The sequence below is a fragment of the Haliotis rufescens genome, unplaced genomic scaffold, assembly GCF_023055435.1.
Source record: "Haliotis rufescens isolate VD_foot unplaced genomic scaffold, xgHalRufe1.0.p SCAF_37, whole genome shotgun sequence".
NCBI classification, from domain to species: domain Eukaryota; kingdom Metazoa; phylum Mollusca; class Gastropoda; order Lepetellida; family Haliotidae; genus Haliotis; species Haliotis rufescens.
The window spans coordinates 4,150,823-4,175,545 of record NW_025964079.1 but is presented as its reverse complement, the minus strand read 5'-3'; the positions used below and the strand labels follow the sequence as shown (position 1 = coordinate 4,175,545).

The following is a 24,723-nucleotide window of genomic DNA, read 5'->3' as shown; positions in this document are numbered from 1 at the left end:
CAGATATATTGGCTACTTTGGAAATGGACCCCTCTTCAAACCAATTCTAGAGAAAGTGAGGACTCAGCTGGATCCTGACACAGAAACAGAAGAATTGGATCGTAAAATCTCTCAGTGGATGAAACCAGTGGTCAAAGATATCCTCTCACATGTGGACTTGTCACTGGCCGAAGATTTAGAGCTGGTCAACCAATCTGATGATGACCAAGATAATGATGATGATGATGATGATATTTAATAATAATTAAACTCTTGTACATTAAAACACTATTCTGTAATTATGTGACTCTACATATCATAATGTTATATGTATTGAACATATGTAATAAAGGCATGTATATATAAAAAATACTAGTTGAGTTATGATTTGAATGATAAAAGCTTTTAGTATTTTATTTGAATTTACCTATCAGTTGAAATGTTAAGTTACCGAATCATATTAACTGTGTCTAAATATTGATAAAACACACAAACGCACCAATATTTATAAAACACACAAACGCACCAGATACAGTTCAAACATTTATTCAACAATCATATTTTAATAGCAGTACATTTTATATCCATTGATTACAGCACAATATATTCCAACACAATGCATTTTATATATCATTTTCAATGCAATAGTGAGTGCGAGTGAGTTAATGCTTTACGTCACATCGGCAATATTTCAGCCATATCGTGACGATTCAATACAATAAGACATATATAGAAGTATAATACTTAATGAACAAACATAAATCACTGAGATGATATATTTGGGTATTTTCATGAGTCATGAAGCATCATATTCAAACAGAAGCTTTTACATCATAACATGGACATGGCTGTGTCAATTTATCTTAATACATCATACACACGAGGAATGAAATGGTTTCTAAGACTTGTTTCTGTAGTGTCCATGAGCTAATGTGTTTACCCCATCTTCCAAGACATACCTTTTGTCATCACAGGGGGAAAGGCTAATATTATTGATTTGAACAGCATAAAGCTGATGGTTACGACTTTGAATTTGGGTCATCTGGTGTCTAAATTGAGTATGCTTCATGAGACAATGTTTGAACAGTTCATGTCTTCATTGTCTCTTAATCAGAGTTTGATGACATAATCTATTATTTCATCAGTTTTCTCATCTTTCTCTGGGGCTTCAACATCATAAGAATATAATTTAGGTCGAAGGCCGCAAAATGAAACCATAGGGTAACCTTCAGCTTCATCTTTAAACTTGCCTAGGACTTTTTTGTTAGACTCTGAGTAGGTGGGTTTTATGATAGATTGAAGTATCAAACAACTCCATATGTTCTCCCATGTCAGAATGAACATTCTCTGTCTCAATGTGGTAACACAATGAGTCTGTGTCAGTGAAACAGAGTTGGGCCTTGTCCCCGTACTTTGATAAAGTTATAATGAAAATCATACATGTGTATTTTTGAGAGATCCAAAATAGAAAAGCCTGCATACAGTAGTTGATTCAGTTTTAATGTAGCCTTTTTCAAATGCACAGCAGCAAAATCAGAGTTGAAAATTTTGAAAGCCTCAAAAGTAGGTTTTAGCACACAGTTTCTTGAGACGCTTGGCCGAGTTCACCAGTTCAACATTGACATGTTGCGCACATTCATCATGCTACGGCCAAAACAAGAATTGTTGAGCAGTTTAAAAAATGCTTTATCCGTTTCATTCTTAGCTTTTTTTCTTTTCTGTGTATTAAACTCAATGAACGGTTTCAACCAGGGAGATTAAGTGAATTGAATGGCTCTGTGAATTTTGACGAGATTTTAATCCTTGAGATATATAAAACTGTAAATTTCCATAGTGAATGACATACTTTTCTTTATCAAATAAATTGGAGACTAGCTTTTTGCAAGGTTTCCCTTTGTTTTTCAATTCCTTTTTCAAGTTTTTAGAGTGAGGGGAGAGCATTTCATGACTGAGTACCATGGGTTCAGGGGCCAGGGGATAATCACTATGAGTGTCATGGAGGTTCGGGGGATACTCCAGATCTACCTCTAATATGTATCCCACATCTGCATTTTCATCTGCATTCATAATGTCTAATGTCTCTATGTCATCGGCAGACACCCACTGAAAATCGCGCTCGGGCAGTGGTTGTGACATTGCCCACCCATAGAGGTTATTGGCATCCCAATACATGAGATAACTTGTGGGTTCTTTTGATTAATGTTCTAATGTTTTTAAACTCAGGATTATTGGCTTCAGCATATTTCTTGGAAATCTTTGAAATCCCTCCTCTGAGACCCTTGTCTATCATGAGATGCATGTCGTAGTCTGTTAACAATTCCAACTCGACATTTCCCATTTTAAGCATAGCATCCCATCCCATTCCGGGTAAAGTGTAATAATGAGCAGGGTCTAGGTCATAGAATTCCATAGTGGCCCTGAAATTCTCAAATACATCAGCCAAAAGCAAAACATCAGTTTTCATATACAAGTCATGATACTCTCCCATGTTTTTCACATGAAAAGTTGACCACACCTTGTTGGCATGATCATAGTCATCATCGGATATATGACTATCTGTCAATGCACTAAAAAAATCTTCCTTCGAAAGTTCAGCCAAGTTGAATTTACTTTCATCAGCCATGAAGTCATACGGGTGTACCCCTTTTCTCAGTAGAAGTTCAAATTGTCCACTATCAGATGTTTCCTGTTTTAGATGTTTGAATTTAGATTTGGCCTTCACCATGTCGAGAATTCCAGACTCATCCATGCAATCATTGTTCATGTTTTTGACTAGTTTGTCTAAGGGAGGTAAATAGAGCTTAAATATTTATCAACTACATAGCCTATCATAACTACAGAGACGGGCCTGAGTTACCCTTAATAACAAACGTGCATGTGTGTTTATGTTAACCCGTGGATACAGCTGACTGCCTTCATTGTATACCGTCCGGCGACGTGACCTCGTTTCACACTCACTGTATATGATAGAGGCTGTTTCACAAATACATTGCTTCACTGAAAACATAATTGGGACTCATAGCCCTGCGCGATAAACCAGTCCATTCAAGCGCGCTTTCATTGGCTGTAGGCGTGACATGTTGAGACACGGACGGCTAGGACTAACCCGTGTTATACACAAAGCGAGGTTCCCTTGTTTAGAGTTATATGGTCAGCCTCGTTTAACTATATCTTTCGTTAAATTGATGATCATTTCCACGCTTATTATTGTTTTCCCTTACACTTATACATATATTGTCTCAACCCAAAACAGTTCAAGATTATGCTGATACACGATCAACACGTCACACATCTATTTTTAGTACGAAGGCATTCCCCTGTTACTATAAATAATGAAAACTCCCGGTCCAGAACGCCCTTTTTACTATCATCAGCAAACTCCCATTCAGCTTTGCCCTGAGCAATATGCTGCTTGCCATAAAACGAGAATTGATTCAATTTTAATTGATTTACAATTCTGTATTATTTTTTTTGCGAGCATGTTTGATGGTGGCTAAAACTGAAACGAAAATTGTTAGTCGATGGTGAGCGCAGCCTTTTAACAACAAACAAAAAAAAACAGCATAAAACACCATGTCCAGAAGGATGCACAGCTAAGTACCCCCTGTTACCTGAACTACAATGTAGGTAAGGGCGGTGGGGTAGCCTAGTGGTTAAAGCGTTCGCTCAACACGCCGAAGACCCGGGTTCGATTCCCGACATGGGTACAATGAGTGGAGCCCATTTCTGGTGTCGTAAAAGGCGACTAACGGGATCGGGGACTAACGGTATCGGGTTGTCAGGCTTGCTGACTTGGTTGAAGCATGTCATCGATCCCAATTGCGTGGATCGATGCTCATGATATCAATCACTGGATTGTCTGGTCCAGACTCGATTATTTACAGACCGCCGTCATGTAGCTGGAATATTGCTGAGTGCGGCGTTAAACAACAAACCAATCTGCCGTGATATTGCTCGAATATCGCTATAAGCGGCGTAAAACCATACTCACTCACTTAACTAGGTAATGGAACAGCCCAGGAACAGAATGATATAACACCACACGCGTCAAATTATTATTTATTGTGATCTCATTCTATAATTTGATAATGAATAGAACCATTGAGGTTAAAAACAATGTTCGATTAGCACCACATTACACTTCCTGTTCAGTAATAGTTCAAGAGAGTACTAAGACCACGTCGGATAAGGTTGTCGACAGCATCCATAAAGTGTGAAGAGTGCATCTTTGCGACGTAATATATTCTACTTTGTGTATTCCAGATAAGTGATTGATTTATAACTCTGTATTTTCAAAGATTTGACGTTTTGTCTAAACAAAAGAAAATATACACCCCTGTTTAATGGTGGCTAAAAGGTTTTAACAAAAATGGTTAGTCGATGTCAAACCAACAAATAGCTTAAAACACCATGCCCAGATGGATGCACAGCTAAATACCCCCTGTTACCTTAACTACAATGTAGGTAAGGGCGGTCGGGTAGCCTAGTGGTTAAAACCCGGGTTCAATTCCTGCCATAGGTACAAGTGTGAAGCCCATTTCTGGTGTCCCCCGCCGTGACATTGCTGGAATATTGCTAAAAGCGGCGTAAAACCATACTCACTCACTCACTTAACTATTAATGAAACATCCCAGGAACAAAATTATGTAACAACACACAAGTCCGTATATTATTTATTGTGATCTCATTCTATACTTTGATAATGAAAAGAACCATTTAGGTTAAATAACAGTATTCGATTAGCATCACATCTCACTTCTTGTTCACTAATACAGTAAAAATTTCAGCTATAACGAACTGACGGATATAACGAAGTTACTTCTTTGGTCCCGACTATTGGCTGTAGTTATGCTGTATATATATATATATATATATATATATATATATATATGCTTATAACGAACTAAAATTAGCAGTCCCTTTAAGTTCGTTATAACCGTAGTTTACTGTAGTTCACCAAGACCAAGTCGGATAAGGCTGCCGACAGCATCCATAAAATGTGAAGAGTGCATCTTTGCGACGTAATATATTCTACTTTGTGTATTCCAGATAAGTGCAATTAAGGAATCTAGACCGATTTTCTGATGTGGTCTTTAATGAACCTTGAGACAGCGTGACCATGTTTCACATGAATATTTTGGTGAAAACAAGGGTCATGAGCAGGGATGAAACGGAAATCACCACTCTTCCTGAACCTGAAACAAAGAACAAGCACCATGGAACAAGCAACCATATAAGGTGGAAAATATCGTTGCGGCAACGTAACCAAAGACGACATAATTCAACAAGCGTGCTCTGAGTGAGTGAGAGAGTAAAAAGTTAACGTCGCATCGGCATTATTTCAGACATATAGCGACGAGACCAAGCTAATATATACACAATTTAGTTATTTATGCAATGTCATATTTAAAAACAATTGATGAAAATTGATGGACAGAGCCTTTAATAATGTCAGTTGCTAATAGCATCACACCAAATTTAAAAACAAGCATTTAATTATTCACATACATATTTTAGATTTATTATACAGACCAATTTCTTTCAAGTAGTTTATGATGAGATGCCCGCTGACACGGGAAAAGAGAACTTTTAGATTTACACTTTGATAATGTGAATCCCTTGCGAAGCAATATATGCTTGACCAATATCCCCAGCATGATTTTTTTTAACGTGTCAAATGAAGCTCCGTAAAACAGGGGCAGTAACTCTGACAAAATTAGTCGAAATGAAACGGGACTGCGATATGCGTATCATCAACATGTAGACATCTTGTGTGTAGAGTGTCAGGGATATTCTCTGGAAACTGTAGGAGGAGTTGATTTCACAAGCCTAGTACCCTCTCTCACAATTAGTAACTGAAGCTCCGTAAAACAGGGGCAGTAACTCTGTCAAAATTAGTCGAAATAAATCAGGACTACGATATGCGCATCATCAACATGTCGACATCTTGTGTGTAGAGTGTCAGGGATATTCTCTGGAAACTGTAAGAGTAGTTGATTTCACAAGCTTAGTACCCTCTGTGGGGCGGACAGACAGACGGACGGACGGACTGCGCCACGACATAATCCCCCTTCGGCCATTCTGGCCCGGCCGGAGATAACAAAAGACAGTTTTCTGAAAGCTTTGGAATGGTTGGTTTGGTGTTTAACGCCGCACTCAGCAATATTCCAGCTATATGACGGCGGTCTGTAAATAATCGAGTCTGGACCAGACAATCCAGTGATTGATATCATGAGCATCGATCCACGCAATTGGGATCGATGACATGCATCAACCAAGTCAGCGAGCTTGACCACCCGATCCCGTTAATCGCCTTTAACGACAAGCATAGTCACCTTTTACGGTCCACGACGAGGTAACGTATGTTAGATACCAGAGATGCCTCTAATACACGCATATGACCATATTTCATTAATCTATTTTTAAAAGTAAACCTCCTTACATTAAAGATAACTATTTAAAGAATATAGTACTTAAAGACATTGCAACAAACCGAATAATCAGGGGGGAGACTTTATACTGAGGGGGACGCGAAATATATCCGCCTGGGGGAGATTTTATTTCAGTACAGATTTTCCGGGGGGGGAATTTGTAAGGGGGAGAGTTTATACCGGGACACCGGCACCCATGAAGATCCGGGGTGGAATAGGTCTGTAGCAACCCATGCTTCCCGTAAAAGGCGACTCCGCTTTTCGTAAGAGTCGACTAACGGGATCGGGTGGTCAGGCACGCTGACTTGGTTAAAGGATGGCATCGATCCCAATTGCATGGATCGAGTCTCATGTCAGTCACTGGATTGTCTGGTCTAGAATGGATTATTTGCAGATCGCCGTCAAATAACAGGAATATTGCTGAGTGCGGCAAACAAACAAATAAATCCAATAGCAAAACGGTCACATGTCTCGGGTGGTCGCTCTAATAGCGGTTCGTTCTCTTATACACGACGGGTCTTGGCTGAAGAGGGGTCATTATGAGTCAAAACCTACACGCCAGCCGCATCATTTATTGGAGGAAATAATTTACATATCCTTACCGCAGCCTTGTAGTTTCAATGCTGTTGTCACGGGGCCAGCTTGTGGACAGCTGCTGCCCAAACAGTCACGGTATGTGCGACCGGCACTGAAATAAATCACCAAATTTAATGCTTATCCGTCTTACAAAGGGACTTTCGTTCATGCGACAAGTTCATCATCCTGTTACCGTGCAGGTGCTAGATCACGTATTTGCCTTGCGAACAACATCGGTGACCCAACAAACCCAGTATTTTGTTTGTTTGTTGTTTTACGCCGCACTCAGCAATATTACAGCTATGTGACGGAGGTCTGTAAATAATCGAGTCTGGACCAGACAATCCAGTGATTGATATCATGAGCATCGATCCACGCAATTGGTATCGATGACATGCATCAACCAAATCAGCGAGCCAGACCACCCGATCCCGTTAGTCACCTTGTACGGCAAGCATGGGTTGACGAAGACCTATTCTACCCCGGAATCTTCACGGGTCACAAACCTAATATATAGAACAAACCTAATGCGTGCATTACCTTTCACGATAGTATTAAATAGTTTTTCACAAGAAGGTTTCTCGTTTTGTTTCACACAAAATATACTTCATATTCCAGCAGACAAAATGTATTTCTTGCAACAAATTTTCACTTTTTTAACTGGTCAGAAACTCCTTATTGCTCAATTGGGATTCAGTTTACGAAGTAACTGACCCGTGAAGGTTCCGGGGTAGAATAGGTCTTCAGCAACCCATGCTTGCCGTAAAAGGTGACTGGTTGTCGTAAAAGGCAACTAACGGGATCGGGTGGTCAGGCTTGGTGACTTGGTTGATGCATGTCATCGATCCCAATTGCGTGGATCGATCACTGGATTGTCTGTTCCAGACTCGATTATTTACAGACCGCCGTCATATAGCTGGAATATTGCTGAGTGTGGCGTTAAACAACAAACCAAACAACCATGCGACAAGTATATCATCCTGGTACCGTGCAGGTGCTAGATCACGTATTTGCCTTGCGAACAACATCGGTGACTAAACAAACCCAATATTTTGTTTGTTTGTTGTTAAACGCCGCACTCAGTAAAAGGTGACTATGATTGTCGTAAAAGGCGACTAACGGGATCGGGTGGTCAGTCTCGCTGACTTGGTTGATGCATGTCATCGATCCCAATTGCGTGGATCCATACTCATGATATTTATCACTGGATTCTCTGGTCAAGACTCGATTATTTACAGACCGCCGTCATATAGCTGGAATATTGCTGAGTGCGGCGTTAATCAACAAACCAACCAACCAACTACGAAGTAACTGTCTACCTGCAAATCCTGTCCTTTTCTCTACTCGCAAGTGCACCAGTGTACGCCTGTTGTTGCGACGTACACCCAGAAATATTGCAACCAGATTGTGCGGTTGCAAAAACAACTGAAACACAAGAAAACAACATTATCACTATCCCCACCCAAGGGGCACGTTAGAAATGCGTTTGTATATATAGTAGTGAATATTTATGGCGCTGGGGAGGATAGCTCCAGAAATATACCGCCATTTATTCTTTAACTCAATCTTCACAAGTTCACAGAGAACAACTGTAAATGGCCAAACTGAACGAACTGAATTTTTTCATTAAACCTACCACAAGGGGAGTAGGCTGGACTGTGTGGTTTTTGCAATAATTCACCATATACCTTGTATTAATCACTGGATTGTCTGGTCCAGACTCGATTATTTTACAGACCGCCGTCATATAGCTGGAATATTGCTGAGTGCGGCGTTAAACAACAAACAAACAAACAAACCTCGTACAAGTTCCTTTATCAAGTGTCACACATCCCTAATGGGCAATTATGGTAACGGTTCTGAGACAACCCTGCGGCTGGATAATTTTTTAGAAAATCCAAAGTAGCATAACAATGTCAGTATTCTGTTAATATAGGTGAAACGTTTCATAGAAAATATGTTTTAATAATTATGGATATATGATATATGATAAACATTCGATGCAACTTGATTATTTTCTTACAACAAAATAAATACTATAATCTCAATGATTTTAAGGAAACTACGGCGTCATCATTTGAAGGAACGGTTAACATACATCCTAGTCATCCAAAAAACGGGGAATTTCAGAGAGTACTATCAAATCACGTCAGTGTTCAAAGTATCGCAAAAAGCAACACATGGGATGGGTGTGACTTTATCGGTGACTGTCGTAAGTGGCGACTAACGTGATCTAGTGGTGAGGCTCGCTGACTTGGTTAATGCTTTGGTTGGTTTGTTGTTTACGCCGCACTCCGTGGGTATAATATTGGCCATTTAAACGTGGGTTTTCAAGCATTTACATAGGCGTTGGCCGTATGGTAACACTTAAACAGCGCTAGCATCAATAGTACTCACCAAACAGACACAAGGTAGCAGCTAGAAGCAGGCAGTTCATGTTGATCGGTAGTTCAAAAGAAATCTAACCACGTCAATATCGCATTCATATTTATAGCTAAAGGTTAAAAGGGGTGTCAAATATTTGAACGAATCGTATTTTGACACATGTGATAATTTCACAATTCTTGTTTGCACACTAACCAACATATATTGTGAAATTGGTACATCTTCCTGTTTGAATTATCGCAATTTCGAAGTCAGGTGACGAGGAACCCAGTTGGTAGAATAACAATGATGTGTTGCAACAGTATGTAGATATGTGAAAATAGTACTGAGTCCTCAATGCATATTTCACGGTAGCTAATTCTTCTCACAAGCATCATTGTTGTACGTATTACACCCATACAGGACTTGGGCGTAGCTTTCGAACATTATTTTCCGCGTCAAATATTTTGATACCACCGAATGGTCAGCCTCGGTTCACGTGACTTCGGTTGATTGTGCACCATCGTTCAGCATGGGAAGTTGTTTGTAATACCAACCACGAGTATTTCTGACCATGACGTCATTAATTACAGGCCACTGTAATATAGAATATTAATGAGTGCGGCTTCAAACCACAAACACTTTTTTCAATTGAAGATTTAATTTAATTATACAGATATATCTGTTGCACCTTGATAGTTCGATGTGCGATTTTGGGACATTAAAGAACAAGGCACAAAAAGAAACTACATATATGATTTTATCACATGGTCAATGTCTTTCGGTGACTAGTGTAAAATGCTGATAAGACCAGTGAAGATTCCGGGGTAGAATAGGCCTTAGCAACCCATGCTTGTTGTAAAAGGCGACAAACGGGATCGGTCGGTCAGGCTCGCTGACTCGGTTGATGCATGTCATCAATCCCAATTGCGTGGATCGATGATCATAATATCAATGACTGGATTGTCTGGTCCACACTCGATTACAGACCGCCGTCATATAGCTGGAATATTGCTGAGTGCGGCGTTAAACAACAAACCAAACCTAAACTGCTGATACAGAACACGATTCATTAAGGCATAGTGTATTACATTGTCCTCACTATGAAGAACTTAGGCTTCATCTTATTTCGAAATGTCGTTACGTATATCTTCTGATTTTGATAGTTTTAGTGATTTAGGGAAAGTAGGTTACATACTGTCCAGCCTAGAATTGATTTTTACAACTGCCAAGACCTGCAAGAATATTTTAATAACCAGATCGGATGCGTTACACCATGAATGACTATAGACTATTCTCATTTGTGAATAGCCTGGTACAGTCATTTTTATCTGTGTAATATATGTGGAAAGGTATTGTGGTTTTAACAAATGTGTTATAGTCTCTCATAACTCAGTAGGCAGTGGCTCGTTAGCATATATTGTCGCCTTGCCGTAAAAGGCGACTAACGGGATCGGGTGGTCATCCTCGTTGACTTGGTTGATGCATGTCATCGATCCCAATTGCGTGGATCGATGCTCATGATGTCATTCACTGGATTGTCTGGTCCAGACTCCATTATTTACAGACCGCCGTCATGTAGCTGGAATATTGCTGAGTACGGCGTTAAACAACAACTAAACAAACAAACTATATTTTTTTCACTGAGACATTTGTAAAGAATTTATTCCCAATGTATTATATATGAAAAGAGTTGAGACTCAAATACATTATCCGTCTGTCTGTCTGCAATTATCTTGGTGCAAAAAAACATCTAAAAGACGCCGATGTACCTGAGAAGATTTTTATTAATGGTACAATTTACAATCATGCCCTCTTTAATAACGACATGCTCGGGTCTGTACATGTCCCTGGCATTGGACTGAATTCTTTCAACGATGCCCTGACAGACAGTGTGTCTAAACAGACCACCTTCGTAGCCTATAGAGCGTCCGCCCGGAATGTCGGTAGTTTGATCCCCGGCCAAAAGACGTCATTGATATTACCCTGTTTCGTGCTCCGCACTAAGGGGCTGAAACAATATTGGTCGGATAGGAGTCAGTATATATTGACCCCTATATCAGTCTGAGTGGGGTGTCCATTATCAACTGAGGCATGGTGTCTCAGTGGGCTTGCCTATAAGTCGACATTAGAAGAGTGAGTGAGTGTGAGTCTCAGGCGTTTATCCCCCTCCCCCCAACCCACACACAACAGCACCGATGGAGAGTCCACACTTTCATCCATATTGAACGTATCTAAATGCCTACTTAATATTTATACCACCACAACTGACTGTTACATTTATCATACACACACACGCACGTCGCTGTATAAGTGCAATAAGCTTGAACGCGACGTTAAACCGCACATCACTTCACCCCCATCTCCCCTCCCCTCATAGCCCTATGACATGGTGATGCGACCCGTGAAGACCCGGGGTAGAATAGGTCTTCAGCAACCCATGCTTGCCGTAAAAGGCGACTTTGCTTGTCGTAAAAGGCGATTAACGGGATCGGCTGGTCAGGCTCGCTTACTTGGTTGATGCATGTCATAGATCCCAATTGCGTGGATCGATGCTCATGATATTAATCACTGGATTGTCTGGTCCAGACTCGATTATTTACAGGCCGTCGTTATATAGCTGGAATAGTGCTGAGTGCGGCGTAAAACAACAACCCAACCAACCAACATGGTGATGCTCAGGCTGTCCTCCACTGATTTACTTGGTTCAGACAGGATTATTATCAGATAACCATGGCCTTATATACTGTGAGTGAGTTACTGCAAAAACACATCTGTCACTCCCCGATTTTTGTTTTGTTCCGAGGGCATTCATGATCAAGGCTTAAATCTGTCCGCAATATCGTAAGCATTTGCGTCAAATCATGTGAATTGTATCTGTTCACATGAGGAAAGTCATAAAAATTTGAAGCAAATATGAATATCGCCATCAGCATTCACACATTATATAGTTAAACCTCCTGGTGTATTGTATGCACTGTGACGTTAGCAGATAGGGAAATTGCTCCGCTACGAAAGCCTATTGGGGCCAAATTTATTGATAACATTTTTTTTATTTAAAAGTTGTAATTACAAGTTGTAAAGTTGTAATTACAAGTTATAAAGGTGTAATTACAAGTTAAAAAGGTGTAAATACAAGTTTAGAAATGGAAATAACAAGTTTTTAAAGGTGTAATTACAGGTTTGAAAAGGTGTACTACGAAAGCCTATTAGGGCCAAATTCATTGATAACATTTAATTTTTATTTAAAAGTTGTAATTACACCTTTAGAAATTTGTAATAACACCTTTACAAGTTGTAATCACACCTTGAGAAACTTGTAAATACACCTTTATAACTTGAAATTACACCTTTACAACTTGTAATTACAAGTTTTAAATAAAAAATGTTATCAATGAATTTGGCCCTAATAGGCTTTCGTACTCCGTACAGGAAAAATATTTGAGGAAACCTTTTACAATGTTCAGTTAACACTTTCATACAATGAAGATTCAACTCTATTTTTTTAGATTCGTATTGCTAAAGAATAAACGTGTTTTTTAGAATTATAGACAGTGGGCATACCCGCTTAAATAAGTAAACAGCATGTGTTTGAGAAGGCCGTGAACACTAACGGAGTACTGCAGCTGGAAACATCGAAACTTGAGTTTTGTTTGTTTGTTTGTTTAACGCCACACTCAGCAATATTCCAGCTATATGACGGCGGTCTGTAAATACTCGAGTCTGGACCAGATAATCCAGTGATTGCCATGAGCATCGAACTAAGCCATTGGGATACGATGACATGTATCAACCAAGCCAGCGACCACCCCATATCCCGTTAGTCGCCTATTACGACAAGCATAGGCGCCTTTTATGGCAAACCTTGGTTGCAGAAGACCCATTCTACCTAGATCTTCAGGAGTCGCAGAACGTTACAGCAAATTCCCGTTCAGCTTTTCCCTGAGCATTATGCTACTTGTCGAAAAATGGGAATTAATTCGATTTTTAGTTGATTTATAACTCTGTATTTTAAAAGATTTGACGTTTTGTCTAAACAAAAGAAAATATACACCCCTGTTAAATGGTGTCTAAAAGGTTTAAACAAAAATGGTTAGTCGATGTCAAACCAACAAATAGCTTAAAACACCATGCCCAGATGGATGCACAGCTAAATACCCCCTGTTACCTTAACTACAATGTAGGTAAGGGCGGTCGGGTAGCCTAGTGGTTAAAACCCGGGTTCAATTCCTGCCATAGGTACAAGTGTGAAGCCCATTTCTGGTGTCCCCCGCCGTGACATTGCTGGAATATTGCTAAAAGCGGCGTAAAACCATACTCACTCACTCACTTAACTATTAATGAAACATCCCAGGAACAGAATTATGTAACAACACACAAGTCCGTATACTATTTATTGTGATCTCATTCTATACTTTGATAATGAATAGAACCATTTAGGTTAAATAACAGTATTCGATTAGCATCACATCTCACTTCTTGTTCACTAATACAGTAAAAATTTCGGCTATAACGAACACGCTTATAACGAACTGACGGATATAACGAAGTTACTTCTTTGGTCCCGACTATTGGCTGTAGTTATGCTGTATATATATATATATATATGCTTATAACGAACTAAAATTAGCAGTCCCTTTAAGTTCGTTATAACCGTAGTTTACTGTAGTTCACCAAGACCAAGTCGGATAAGGCTGCCGACAGCATCCATAAAATGTGAAGAGTGCATCTTTGCGACGTACTATATTCTACTTTGTGTAACCCAGATAAGTGCAATTAAGGAATTTAGACCGATTTTCTGATGTGGTCTTTAATGGTCCTTGAGACAGTGTGACCATGTTTCACACGAATATTTTGGTGAAAACAAGCGTCATGAGCAGGGATGAAACTGAAATCACCACTCTTCCTGAACCTGAACCTGAAACAAAGAACAAGCAACATGGAACAATTAAGCAACCATATAAGGTGGCAAATATCGTTGCGGCAACGTAACCAAAGACGAGATAATTTAACAAGAGTGCTCTGAGAGCACAACATACCCAGCATGAATTTTTTTTAACGTGTCAAATGAAGCTCCATAAAACAGGGGCAAAATTAGTCGAAATGAAACGGGACTGCGATATGCGTATCATCAACATGTCGACATTGTGTGTGTAGTGTCAGGGATATTCTCTGGAATCTGCAGGAGTTGATTTCACAAGCTTAGTACCCTCTCTCACAATTAGTCAAATGAAGCTCCGTAAAACGGGCAGTAACTCTTGACAAAATTAGTCGAAATGAAACGGGACTGCGATATGCGTATCATCAACATGTCGACATTGTGTGTGTAGTGTCAGGGATATTCTCTGGAATCTGTAGGAGGAGTTGATTTCACAAGCTTAGTACCCTCTCTCACAATTAGTCAAATGAAGCTCCGTAAAACGGGCAGTAACTCTTGACAAAATTAGTCGAAATGAAACGGGACTGCGATATGCGTATCATCAACATGTCGACATTGTGTGTGTAGTGTCAGGGATATTCTCTGGAAACTGTAGGAGGAGTAGATTTCACAAGCTCAGTACCCTCTCTCACAATTTGTCAAATGAAGCTCCGTAAAACGGGCAGTAACTCTGACAAAAATAGTCGAAATGAAACGGGACTGCGATATGCGTATCATCAACATGTCGACATCTTGTATGCATAGTTTCAGGGATATTCTCCGGAAACTGTAGGAGGAGTTGATTTCACAAGCTTAGTACCCTTTGTGGGACGGACTGCGCCACGACATAATCCCCCTTCGGCCATTCTGGCCCGGCGGGAGATAACAAAAGACAGTTTTCTGAAAGCTCTGGATTGGTTGGTTTGTTGTTTAACGCCGCACTCAGCAATCTTCCAGCTATATGACGGCGGTCTGTAAATAATCGAGTCAGGACCAGACAATCCAGTGATTGATATCATGAGCATCGATCCACACAATTGGGATCGATGACATGCATCAACCAAGTCACCGAGCCTGACCACCCGATCCCGTTAGTCGCCTTTTACGATCAGCATAGTCACCTTTAACGGTCCACGACGAGGTAACGTATGTTAGATACCAGAGATGCCTCTAATACACGTATATGACCATATTTCATAATCTATTTTTTAAAGTAACCCTCCTTACATTAAAGTGAGTGAGTGAGTTAAAATTTAACGTCGCATCGGCATTATTTCAGCCATTTAGCGACGAGACCAAGCTAGTATATACACAATTTAGTGATTTATGCAATGTCATATTTAAAAACAATTGATGTAAATTGATGGACAGAGCCTTTAATAATGTCAGTTGCTAATAGCATCACACCAAATTTAAAAACAAGCATTTAATTATTCACATACATATTTATAATTTATTATACAGACGAATTTCTTTCAAGTAAATTATGATGAGATGCCCGCTGACACGGGAAAACAGATCTTTTAGATTTACACTTTCATAATGTGAATCCCTTGCGATTGCAAAGTCCACACAGTCAAGCAATATATGCTTGACGGTGAACCTTTCACCACGAGGGATACACTTAGGAGGTTCGTCCTCATCTGTCTTTAAGCAGATATTCGGCCAATACGACACCGTCGTAAAACGACCTCGTCATGTCTTGACTGACAACCCAAGTAGGAATGACCGATTGTTGGTTTCACTTCGTGTAGTTTATTGCTTCCTACTTGGGTGTCCCACCTCTTTTGCATGAGATCCCGAGTATAAGATTTAATGGTTGGTTTGAAATCACAGTATGGGATAAAGAGTGGAGACAACGGTTTGTCAAGAGCTGCTTTAGCTGCAGTATCGGCTTTTGAGTTACCTATTATGCCTACATGACTTGGTAACCAGCAAAAGACGATGTCACATTGGCCAATAGAAAGATCATTTTAGAGTTCTAAAATGTCAAGGAATATAGGATGATTTGAGGAGATACTTTTAAGTGCTCAAAGGCATGATAATAAATCGGAGGAAATGATGACATTTTTGGATTGGTTTTGATGTTTGATATAGGTCAAAGCTGTCAAGATAGCTTTGGCCTCAGCAGTAAAAATTTAACTAGTACCTGGTATTCTTGAGGAGACAGTTCTGGATCCAATGACGGTGGCACTTGCAACCATCCTAGGACCCGTCTGTAAAAATGGACCTGTGAGAATTATATTTGGAGCGTAATTTGTTATATGATTGTTGATATACCAAAGGATTGGTATCCGACTTTTATATTTAAATCCAATTTAGCTGTAGTGATGTGTAGTTGAATTCTGATTCCAAGTGGTGGAACCAGGTTTGATAGATTTTGAAACAGGTTTTCATTTTGAGGGTGGAACACACAATTGTATGCTGGATTAGATTTATTTGAGTGCAATTTAGTGATATATTGCAGTGAAAGTTTAATGCGACGCAGTTCAAGTGAAGGTTCATCGGCCTCCACATACAAACTGTCCACGGGAGAGAGTCTTAGGGCTTGATGGTGTACAGTGTCCAATTTTTCTAAATTGCTTTTGCAGGCTCCACCATAGACAATGGAACCATAGTCCAGTTTGGAGCGTATTAACGATCTGTACAAGTGAAGGAGGGTGGTCTGAGGACTTTTAACAAGTCGAGAGCCTTCAGGCACTTGAGACATTTATTGTGTGGTAAGAATGTGAGATGACGGTCAAATATGAGGCCCAGGAATTTGGCCTCCTCTACTACCTCGATAAGAGTACCATTTAAAAATAAATCTAGATCCTTGTGAGGTTTGTATTTACGACAAAAGTGAATACAGTTTGTTTTGGATTTAGAAAATTTGAAGCCGTTTTCGTTGGCCCATTTTTGAATTTTGTTTAGACAGAGCTGTAGCTGTCTTTCTATTGTATTCATATTCTTACCACGACAAGAAAGGTTGAAATCGTCCACAAAAAGTGAACCATCAACGCTATTGTTTAATACTTTAGTGAGACTTAATTTTGATGCTGAAAAGCGTGACTGACAGTATGCTGCCTTGAGGGACGCCCTGGTCTTGATCAAATTGATCAGACAGGGTAGAGCCCACTCGTACTTGAAATTGTCTGTTGTTTAAAAATTGAGATATGAACTGAGGTAATCTGCCCCTCAATCCAAATTCATGCAAATCTTTTAAAATACCATGTTTCCACGTTGTATCAAATGCTAGATCGAAAAAGATTGATACAGTATGTTGACAATGGAATTTTTAATAAACGATTCAAAACGCACCAAATGGTCAATGGTACTTCTGTTTTTTCGAAAAACCACACTGGATGTCAATCAGGAGGTTATTGGTCTCCAGGTACCAGACTAATCGATTGTTGACCATTCGCTCCATGGTTTTGCAAACACAGCTAGTTAATTATATTAGATGGTAGTTGGATGGATCTGTGTGATCCCGTCCAGGCTTTGGAATAGGAATAATAATAGCATTGTGCCACGAAAGAGGGGAATTTCCGGTTGTCCATATTTCATCAAATATATTAAGTAAAGTTTCCAAACATGAATCGGGCAAGTGTTTCAGGAGCTGATAGTGGATGTTGTCTGCTCCCGCTGCAGTGTCATGAGATTGTCCTTGGGCAGTATATAATTCATGGAGTGAAAATGTTTCGTTATAGTCCTCACCATTATCAGAGTTAAAATTTACTGGTTTCTTTTCCTACTGTTTTTGAAACCTCTGAAATATTGGGGATTATAGTTTGATGATGAGGAATGGTTTGCCAAAGTTTCACCAAGTTTGTTGGCAATTTCGGATTTAGTAGTTAAAAGTGTATTACCATCTTTGAGATGGTGAACTCCAGATTTTGACCCTTTTCACTGAATCTTTTGAATCATGTTCCACACCTTGGACATAGGTGTGCGGGAATTAATTTTTGAAACATAGTTCCTCCATTATTGACGTTTATTCTGTTTAAAGGTACGTCTCGCTTTAGCGCCCATGATTTTTACGTTATTCAAATTGTGGACAGTAGGATGTCGTCGGAAATATTTTTCAGCTTTCTTCCTATTTTTCCTAGCTTGTTTACAAGTATTATCGAACCATGGTTTACGTATATGGGGGTTTGCAGAGGACTTAGGAATGCTTTCGTCTCTAATATCATTTAATTTATCTGAAAAAAGTTGTATAGGATCAGGAACATTCCTGAAACTTTCAGGTTTTATTTTTTCAGAACATAGTGTTTGGAATAAAGACCAATCGGCCTTTGTAAAGTTCCAACTTGTTGAAGGTGGTTCGTCAGACGGATTTATAGTTGTAAGTATTGTTGGAAAATGGTCACTTCCACAAAGGTCATCATGGACCGACCATTCGAATTCATTTAAAATATTTGAATCTGTCAGTGAAAGGTCAAGAGCAGAGTATGTGCCAGTGGCGGGATGAAGAAATGTGGTATTACCATCATTGAAGATACATAAATCATTGTTTGAGATAAAATCTTCAAGGACTTTTCCCTCATTTTTTATGTCAGTACTTGCCCACAAGGGATTATGACCGTTTAAATCGCCCATGATGATACAGGGCTTCGGGAGCTGATCGTACAAAGTCTGAAGATCTGATTGACGGATAGTTGAGGAAGGTAGAAGATACAATGAACATAATGTAAACACTTTGTTCAAAGTAACACGGACAGCAACGGCTTGTAGAGTTGTATTGAGTGGAACAGGGCTATGGATAGTATCCTGCTTCACAAGGATAGAGGCACCTCCTGTAGCTTTATCACCAGGAGGGGAAAACGAGTGGTAAGAATTGTACTGACGGATATCAAATAGATCTGTGTTTTTTAGATATGTTTTTTTGGAGACAAAAAGCTGACGGTTTAAAATCTTGGATTAAAAGTTGTATTTCATTAAAATTCTTCTTAAGACCTCTGCAATTCCATTGTATTATATTTTGTGGATTCATGGTGGTGCTTCCACGGGAGAAATGTCACGCGAACGTGAGTAAGACTTTGTGGTACTCCCATCGGTATCATTTGGAGATGGAGTTACCTCCATGTCCAGAGGACCAAAGAGTTATGGACCTCTACTGGGACTTCTAAAGGAGAGGTGGCCTTGGTGTTTGCAGCTGTTCTCTCACCTGCTTCTTTTTCAATAATTTCTTTTCCCTGTTTGACAGTTTAACTGGTTCTGGTTATGATGTTGCTTTAGGAGTCTGAGACTCAACACTTTTTACAGTTTTTTGTTTAGGAGGAGTCACAGACGTATGTGTCACAGCTGGTTTAACGAGTGAAGCAGTAGGAAGTGGCTGCGCAGACTTGACCCATGTCAGATCAGTCTGGCAGTCGATAGAGGTGGTGACAAGAGGACGAGAGACAGCAGCAGAGTAAGAGATAGAAGAAGTAGTTGCAGTAGAACCTGCAACCGTCCTCTTAGCTTCATAGTAGGAGAGGTTTTGCTCAGTAATTCATGTTGCCAGACAGGGCAGTATTTGGAAGATGCCATATGGTTCCCACCACAGTTTGAACACTTCACATCTTTCCTGCAGTCAGTGGCCTCATGTTTGTCACCGCAGCGGTAACAGACAGCAGAGGCACGGCAGGACTTGGACCCATGTCCAAACGCTTGGCAGGTGTAGCACCGGAGTGGATTGGGATACACACCTCCACTCCGATGTTACAATAACCGGCTTTGATTGATTGTGGAAACTTCGAACGGGCGAAAGTAAAGAGATGGGTGTTGGTCTCTACAACCACACCATCCTTTTTGACCGTGAATCGTTTAACAGCTGTGACAGACTGTTGGAAAAGTTCTTTGACTATTTCATCCTCGGTCATGCCGGACAGACAGCGAGCCCTGTCACGGACAATTCCCTTGCATGAGTTCAGTGCCCTGTGTTCACAGACAGCAACCTTGATATTTACAAACTCTTTCAAACCGAGAAGATTGATGGATTGCTGTCTCTATGCACATTCCACAAGGAGAGAACCGGATCGAAGCTTGGTGACATTTGTAACCTTTCCGCAGGCACCAGCGATACCTTTGGAGATTGCAAACGGATTTAGTTTTATTGGTTCTTTGTCACAAGCTTCGATAATCAAAATACGTGGCCAATAGTCAGATCGGTTGGTGGTATTTTCGTCAGGTGAATTGTCAGATTCAATGTATCTACGTTTTGAACCAGGGTGTTGGGAAGCCATGTCGAAAGAAAAATGATTCGGCACCCCTTTTCCCCACCCACCATGGAGTGTCTACAAGGACAGTCTTATGCTGCAACGGATTTCCAAGCTGCAAAGACTGGGGATAAAGGGGTGTTATACTCCAGCAAATTTGACACGAAGAGCTATAGCATTCTACCAAATTAAAGGTCAGGCTGGTTCGGCCCATGACAATCAATTGGAGAAGTACAGAATTAGGAGGTCAACATCACCAGATTGGCCCATGAGCCACCGCCTTCTGGGTATAAGACTCTAAGCAAGTTTTATAGATTTTTAGATATGATATACATTTAGGTTAAAATTATTTTTTTTAACATCAAAAGTGTGCATGAAATATTTTATGCACAGGGCATGACGTGACCAGCCGATTGATAGAATCGGGCCCATTCTACCGCCCGTCAGGGCAAAGTTATGTTCGAAGTGGTGTGTTGGACTAAGGAGCACTATTGCCGGCTCCGTCGCCCTCAAACACCAGAATCCCTTCCTCTCCCGACACAGAGTCGCAGCCCACGGCAAACAGGCTGCCCAATTCGGTCGCATTTTACGACAAGCATTGGGTGGCTGAGGACACATTCTTGTTTATCTTCCCCGGGACCTTACATTAAAGATAACTATTTAAAGAATATAGTACTTAAAGACATTGCAACAAACCGAATAGAATCTGTACCGGTATAAAATCTCCGGGGACACCGGCACCCATGAAGATCCGGGGTGGAATAGGTTTGTAGCAACCCATGCTTGCCGTAAAAGGCGACTCCGCTCTTCGTAAGAGTCGACTAACGGGATCAGGTGGTCAGGCACGCTGACTTGGTTCAAGGATGGCATCGATTCTCATGTCAATCACTGGATTGTCTGGTCTAGACTCGATTATTTACAGACCGCCGTCAAATAGCTGGAATGTTGCTGAGTGCGGCTAACAAACAAATAAATCCAATAGCAAAACGGTCACATGTCTCGGGTGGTCGCTCCAATAGTGGTCCGTTCTCTTATACATGACGCGTCTTGGCTAAAGACGGGTCATTATGAGCCAAAACCTACACGCCAGGTGCATCATTTATTGGAGGAAATACTTTACATGTACTTACCGCAGACTGGATGTTTCAATAGAGTTATAAAGGTGTCAGCTAGTCGACAGCTGCTGCCCAAACAGTCAATGACGGTGCGAGCGGCACTGAAATACATCACCAAATTAAATGCTTATCCGTCTTACAAAGGAACTTTCGTTCATGCAACAGTTAATCATCCTGTTACCGTGCAGGTGCTAGATCACGTATTTGCCTTGCGAACAACATCGGTGACTAAACAAACCCAGTATTTTGTTTGTTTGTTGTTTAACGCCGCACAATCCAGTGATTGATATCATGAGCATCGATCCACGCAATTAGTTTGGATCGATATAATGCATCAACCAAGTCACCCAGCCAGATCACCCGATCCCGTTACTCACCTTCGACGGCAAGCATGGGTTGACTAAGACCTATTCTACCCCGGAATCTTCACGGGTCACAAACCCAATATATAGAACAAACCTAAATGCGTGCATTGCCTTGCACGATAGTATTAAATAGTTTTTCACAAGAAGAGTTCTCGTTTTGTTTCACACAAAATATACTTCATATTCCAAGAGACAAAATGTATTTGTTGCAACACTTTTTTCACTTTTTTGAACTGGTCAGAAACTCCTTATGGCTCAATTGGGATTCAGTTTACGAAGTAACTGACCCGTGAAGGTTCCGGGGTAGAATAGATCTTCAGCAACCCTCGCTTGCCGTAAAAGGATCGGGTGGTCAGACTTGGTGACTTGGTTGATGCATGTCATCGATCCCAATCGCGTGAATCGATACTCATGATATTTATCACTGGATTGTCTGGTCCAGACTCGATTATTTACAGACCGCCATCATTTAGCTGGAAGATTGCCGAGTACGGCGTTAAACACCAAACCAACTACGAAGTAACTGTCTACCTGCAAATCCTGTCCATTTCTCCACTCGCAGCCACATCAATGTACGCCTGTAGTTGCGTCGTACAGCCATCATTATTGCATCCAGTTAGTGCGGTTGCAAAAACAACTGAAACACAAGAAAACAACATTATCACTATCCCCACCCAAGGGGCACATTAGAAATGCGTTTGTTTATATAGAAGTGAATATTTATGGCTCTGGGGAGGATAGCTCCTGAAATATACCGCCATTTATTCTTTAACTCAATCTTCACAGAGAACTACTGTAAATGGCCAACTGAATTTTTTTTTTATTAAACCCACCACAAGGGGAGTAGGCTGGGCTGTGTGGTTTTTGCAATAATTCACCATATACCTTGTTTAATCACTAAATTGTCTGGTCCAGACTTGATTGTTTTTACAGACCGCCGTCATATAGCTGGAATATTGCTGAGTGCGGCATTAAACAACAAACAAACCTCGTACAAGTTCCTTTATCAAGTGCCATAACCTCCAAATGGGCAATTATGGTAACGGTTCTCAGACAACCCTGCGGCTGGATAATGTTTTTAGAAAATCCAAAGTAGCATGACAATGTCAGTATTCTGTTAATATAGGTGAAACGTTTCATAGAAAATATGTTTTAATAATTATGGATATATGATAAACATTTGATGCAACTTGATTAATTTCTTACAACAAAATAAATACTATAATCTCAATGATTTAAAGGAACTACGACGTCATCATTTGAAGGAACATACATCCTAGTCATCCAAAATACGGGGAATCTCAGAGAGTACTATCAAATAAAAAATGAAGTCAGTGTTCAAAATATCGCAAAAAAGGCAACATATGTGCTGGGCGCCACTTATATATATATATATATCGGTGACTGTCGTAAGTGGCGACTAACGTGATCTAGTGATGAGGCTCGCTGACTTGGTTAATGCTTTGGTTGGTTTCTTGTTTAACGCTGCACTGAGCAATAATATTCCAACTGTATGACGGCGGTCTGTAAATAATCAAGCCTGGACCAGACAATCCAGTGATTGATATCATGAGCATCGATCCACGCAATTGGGATCGATGACATGCATCAACCAAGTCAGCGAGCCAGACCACCCGATCTCGTTAGTCGCCTTTTACGACAAGCATACTCACATTTTATGGCAAGCATGGGTTGCTTAAGACCTATTCTACCCCGGAATTTTCACGGGTCCTTGGTTAATGCATGTCATCGTATCCCAATTTCGCTTAAACGATGCTCATGATGTCAATCACTGGACTGTCCGGTATATAACTCGGTGGGTATAATATTGGCCATGTAAACATGGGTTTTCAAGCATTTACATAGGCGTTTGCCGTATGGTAACACTTAAACAGCGCTAGCATCAATAGTACTCACCAAACAGACACAAGGTAGCAGCTAGAAGCAGGCAGTTCATGTTGATCGGTAGTTCAAAAGAAATCTAACCACGTCAATATCGCATTCGTATTTATAGCTAAAGGTTAAAGGGGTGTAAAATATTTGATCCAATCGTATTTCGACACATCTGATAATTTCACAGTTCTTCACACTAACCAACAATTATTGTGAAATTGGCTACATCGTTCCTCTTTGAAATGTCGCAATTTCAAAGTCAGGTGACGAGGAACATAGTTGTCCGAATATGTGGCCAAACTATATCGATTAGGGAAAATAATACTGTGTCCTGAATGCATGATATTTCCACGGAGGTAGCTAATTCTTCTCACAAGCATCATTGTTGTACGTATTACACCGCATGCAGGACTTGGGCGTAGCTTTGGAACATTATTTTGCGCGTCAAATGTTTTGATACCTCCGAATGGTCAGCCTCGGTTCACGTGACTTCGGTTGATTGTGCATCATCGTTCAGCATGGGAAGTTGTTTGTAATACCAACCACGAGTATTTCTGACCATGACGCCATAAATTACAGGCCACCGTGATATAGAATATTAATGAGTGCGGCTTCAAACCACAAACACTTTTTTCAATTAAAGATTTTAATTAATTATTCAGATATTTTTGTTGCACCTTGATAGTTCGATGTGCGATTTTGGGACATTAAAGTACAAGAAACTACATATATGATTTTATCACATGTTCAATGTCTTTCGGTGACTACTTTAAAATGCTGATAAGACCCGTGAAGATTCCGGGGTAGAATAGGTTTTCAGCACCCCATGCTTGCCGTAAAAGGTGACTAAGCTTGGCTTGCTGACTTGGTTGATGCATGTCATCGATCCCAATTTCGTGGATC

The 24,723-nt window shown here is 40.3% G+C and overlaps 2 protein-coding genes across 4 annotated transcripts; both read right to left on the bottom strand.

The window, feature by feature from the left end:
- Positions 1-4,024: 4,024 nt before the first annotated feature.
- On the bottom strand, positions 4,025-9,538 carry LOC124144334. Its single transcript, XM_048381310.1, has 4 exons — positions 9,384-9,538; positions 8,306-8,411; positions 7,013-7,098; positions 4,025-5,174 (listed from the first exon to the last, which is right to left on the bottom strand). Exons 1-4 carry the CDS (start codon positions 9,421-9,423, stop codon positions 5,104-5,106), a joined length of 303 nt encoding a protein of 100 aa, XP_048237267.1. The 5' UTR covers positions 9,424-9,538; the 3' UTR covers positions 4,025-5,103.
- Positions 9,539-13,729: 4,191 nt separating this feature from the next.
- LOC124129369 lies at positions 13,730-23,945 on the bottom strand. 3 transcript variants are annotated; one of them, XR_007218004.1, is made up of 5 exons: positions 23,845-23,945; positions 22,459-22,564; positions 21,578-21,663; positions 16,418-16,484; positions 13,730-14,268 (listed from the first exon to the last, which is right to left on the bottom strand). XR_007218004.1 is itself a non-coding variant. In XM_048381308.1 (5 exons), the coding sequence occupies exons 1-5, from the start codon at positions 23,882-23,884 to the stop codon at positions 14,192-14,194; spliced, it is 390 nt and encodes a 129-aa protein (XP_048237265.1). In that variant the 5' UTR covers positions 23,885-23,945; the 3' UTR covers positions 13,730-14,191. The 3 variants fall into 3 exon arrangements, 2 of the variants coding, with proteins under 2 accessions (XP_048237265.1, XP_048237266.1); XM_048381308.1 differs by having other exon boundaries at positions 16,418-16,498; XM_048381309.1 differs by lacking the exon at positions 16,418-16,484.
- Between the last annotated feature and the right edge of the window lie 778 nt (positions 23,946-24,723).

Bases quoted from the DNA above. Each gene is read 5' to 3' on its own strand.
- LOC124144334 (XM_048381310.1), bottom strand. From the start codon at position 9,423: ATGAACTGCCTGCTTCTAGCTGCTACCTTGTGTCTGTTTG. The intron at 8,412-9,383 runs GTGAGTACTATT...CTTGTGTTTCAG, and splicing joins TGCTACCTTGTGTCTGTTTG to TTGTTTTTGCAACCGCACAA. The intron at 5,175-7,012 runs GTAAGGATATGT...TCTTTGTTTCAG, and splicing joins ATTGAAACTACAAGGCTGCG to GTTCAGGAAGAGTGGTGATT.
- LOC124129369 (XM_048381308.1), bottom strand. From the start codon at position 23,884: ATGAACTGCCTGCTTCTAGCTGCTACCTTGTGTCTGTTTG. The intron at 22,565-23,844 runs GTGAGTACTATT...CTTGTGTTTCAG, and splicing joins TGCTACCTTGTGTCTGTTTG to TTGTTTTTGCAACCGCACTA. The intron at 14,269-16,417 runs GTACTAGTTAAA...TCTTTGTTTCAG, and splicing joins TGTCTCCTCAAGAATACCAG to GTTCAGGTTCAGGAAGAGTG.